This window comes from Nannospalax galili, unplaced genomic scaffold (assembly GCF_000622305.1).
Source record: "Nannospalax galili isolate Female #2095 unplaced genomic scaffold, S.galili_v1.0 scaffold278, whole genome shotgun sequence".
Classification (NCBI taxonomy): Eukaryota; Metazoa; Chordata; class Mammalia; order Rodentia; family Spalacidae; genus Nannospalax; species Nannospalax galili.
The window spans coordinates 14,769,457-14,771,412 of NW_008347536.1; the positions used below are offsets into that span (position 1 = coordinate 14,769,457).

The 1,956-nt window shown below is 46.8% G+C and overlaps 1 protein-coding gene across 1 annotated transcript; it reads right to left on the reverse strand.

Annotated features, from left to right (window-relative positions):
- Window positions 1–786: 786 nt before the first annotated feature.
- LOC103743030 (olfactory receptor 2AT4-like) lies at window positions 787–1,767 on the reverse strand. The gene has a single exon (XM_008844251.1). It carries the CDS (start codon window positions 1,765–1,767, stop codon window positions 787–789), a length of 981 nt encoding a protein of 326 aa, XP_008842473.1.
- Between the last annotated feature and the right edge of the window lie 189 nt (window positions 1,768–1,956).

The following is a 1,956-nucleotide window of genomic DNA, read 5'->3' on the forward strand; positions in this document are numbered from 1 at the left end:
CCAGCCTTAAAATAAAAATAAAAAGGGGGATATGTGGGGACCTAAAAGCCCCACCTTGCATAGGTCCTAAAGGAAGTTACTGGGGGTGTGGCCTGGCTTGCTTTGAAAGTCTGAAGAATACTTCCGCACTGCTGAGGAGTGCATGATCAGCGCATGACCATCCTTAAGTACACCCTCAGAGGGAGGGGGGAGTTCCAGGTGCCTTTATAAGCTTTGTAACACCTGCAATAAATGAGTGAGTCCCTGCTTGACTAGACTCCCCACTATGTCTGTGTGTCCCCGGGTAATGGGGGCAGCATGGGCTGGTGAACGCAGGCTTACTCATCCTGAATCATCACCTCCCTGGGGGTTGCTGGTTCGAACCCCCGGCAGTAACCTATTTACATATTTTGCCCACTTTTATATTTAAATGCTAGACTTTTTTCTAGAGTATTAGTTCTTGGTTTATTATAAATAGCTGTATTTTTCTATGATCAATCATTTACTTGTTTTTTTTAATGAAGGATTTAAAATTTTGATCTTGGGGATTTTTTAACATTAGTACAGATTTCTCAAATTATTCAGTAGTGAATTTTATATAACAACTTAAGATTCCTGTAAAAATTATTACTCCACTGCACCAGAGACAAAGCCCTAGACTAAAGTATTAAAAAGTGCAGTTGGAGCTGTTTACTCAACTGAATTTTATTTTGGTATTTTACATTCATAATAATTTAATCATTCAACAGTATTTACATAGTATGTACTCTATGCTAGGCACTGTTATTTGGTGTCTTGAAAGCAGAATCAGCTGGATTTAAAGCTCAATGCATCTGTCACAGCCTGAGTCTTGAGATACACGATTTTGGTGATGGCTGCCTTGACGTCCTTGTTCCTCAGGGTATAGATAAGTGGGTTGAGAACAGGTGTGAGAATAGCAAACACCATATTTCCCAAAATATGGAAGTCTAGGGGCAGGTCGACCATGTAGGCCACATAGGCTATGGCAATGGAGGAGTAGTAGGTGCCCACCACCAGCAGGTGGGAGCTGCAGGTGGAGAAGGCTTTGGAACGCCCATCCCTGGATCTGATGCGAAGCACTGAGGCCAGGATGTGAGCATAGGAGAGAAGCACCAGGAGGAGGGGGAGGAAGGACACCACCATGGCGATGCAGAAGCCCATGAGGGTCTGGGGGCTGGTGTCTGAGCAGGAGGCCTGGACCACAGCCAGGTGATCACAAAAGCAGTGGTAGATGTAGGCAATGCTGTCAAATGCCATCTGGGAGGTCTGTACCACTGATGGGATGGGCAGGATGAGGGCAGTGATCCAGGCACTGGCTGCCAGTGCAGCATTGGTCTGTGGGGTCATGTGGACAGAGTAGTGCAGAGGGCGACAGATAGCCACATAGCGGTCATAGGCCATGACCACCAGGATGAAGGCTTCTGAGCAATTGAGGCCAAAGAACAGGTACATCTGCAGGAAGCAGGCAGGGAAGCTGAGGAAATGGTCTCCTAGCAGGAAAAGGGACAGCAATTTGGGGACAGTGGTTGTAGTGGAGAAGATGTCCAGGACTGAGAGATTGATGAGGAAGAAGTACATGGGCTTGTGGAGGCTGGGCTCTGCCACCACAGCCACCAGGATCAGGGTGTTACCCACCAGGATGAGCAGGTAGAGGAGGAGAAAGGTGAAGAAGATAGGAAGGAAGAGGGATTGTTGCAGGGAGGGGATGCCCATAAGGTAGAAGATGGTCTGGGAGTCCCCTGATCCATTACAGGCTGTGGCCTCCATGGCAGGTTAAAGTTGGATGCTCAGGAGATAGGTAGGGAGGACATCTGGAATCAAGCCCACCTGTAACAGAACAACCAGAGATTCTAGAGTGGGCATTACATAAAGATCATTATCTAATTATTATAACCAGTTTATCTACCACCAATTCTAGATGAAGCACAATGGGGTCTGTCCTGTCCCAAGTTTCTC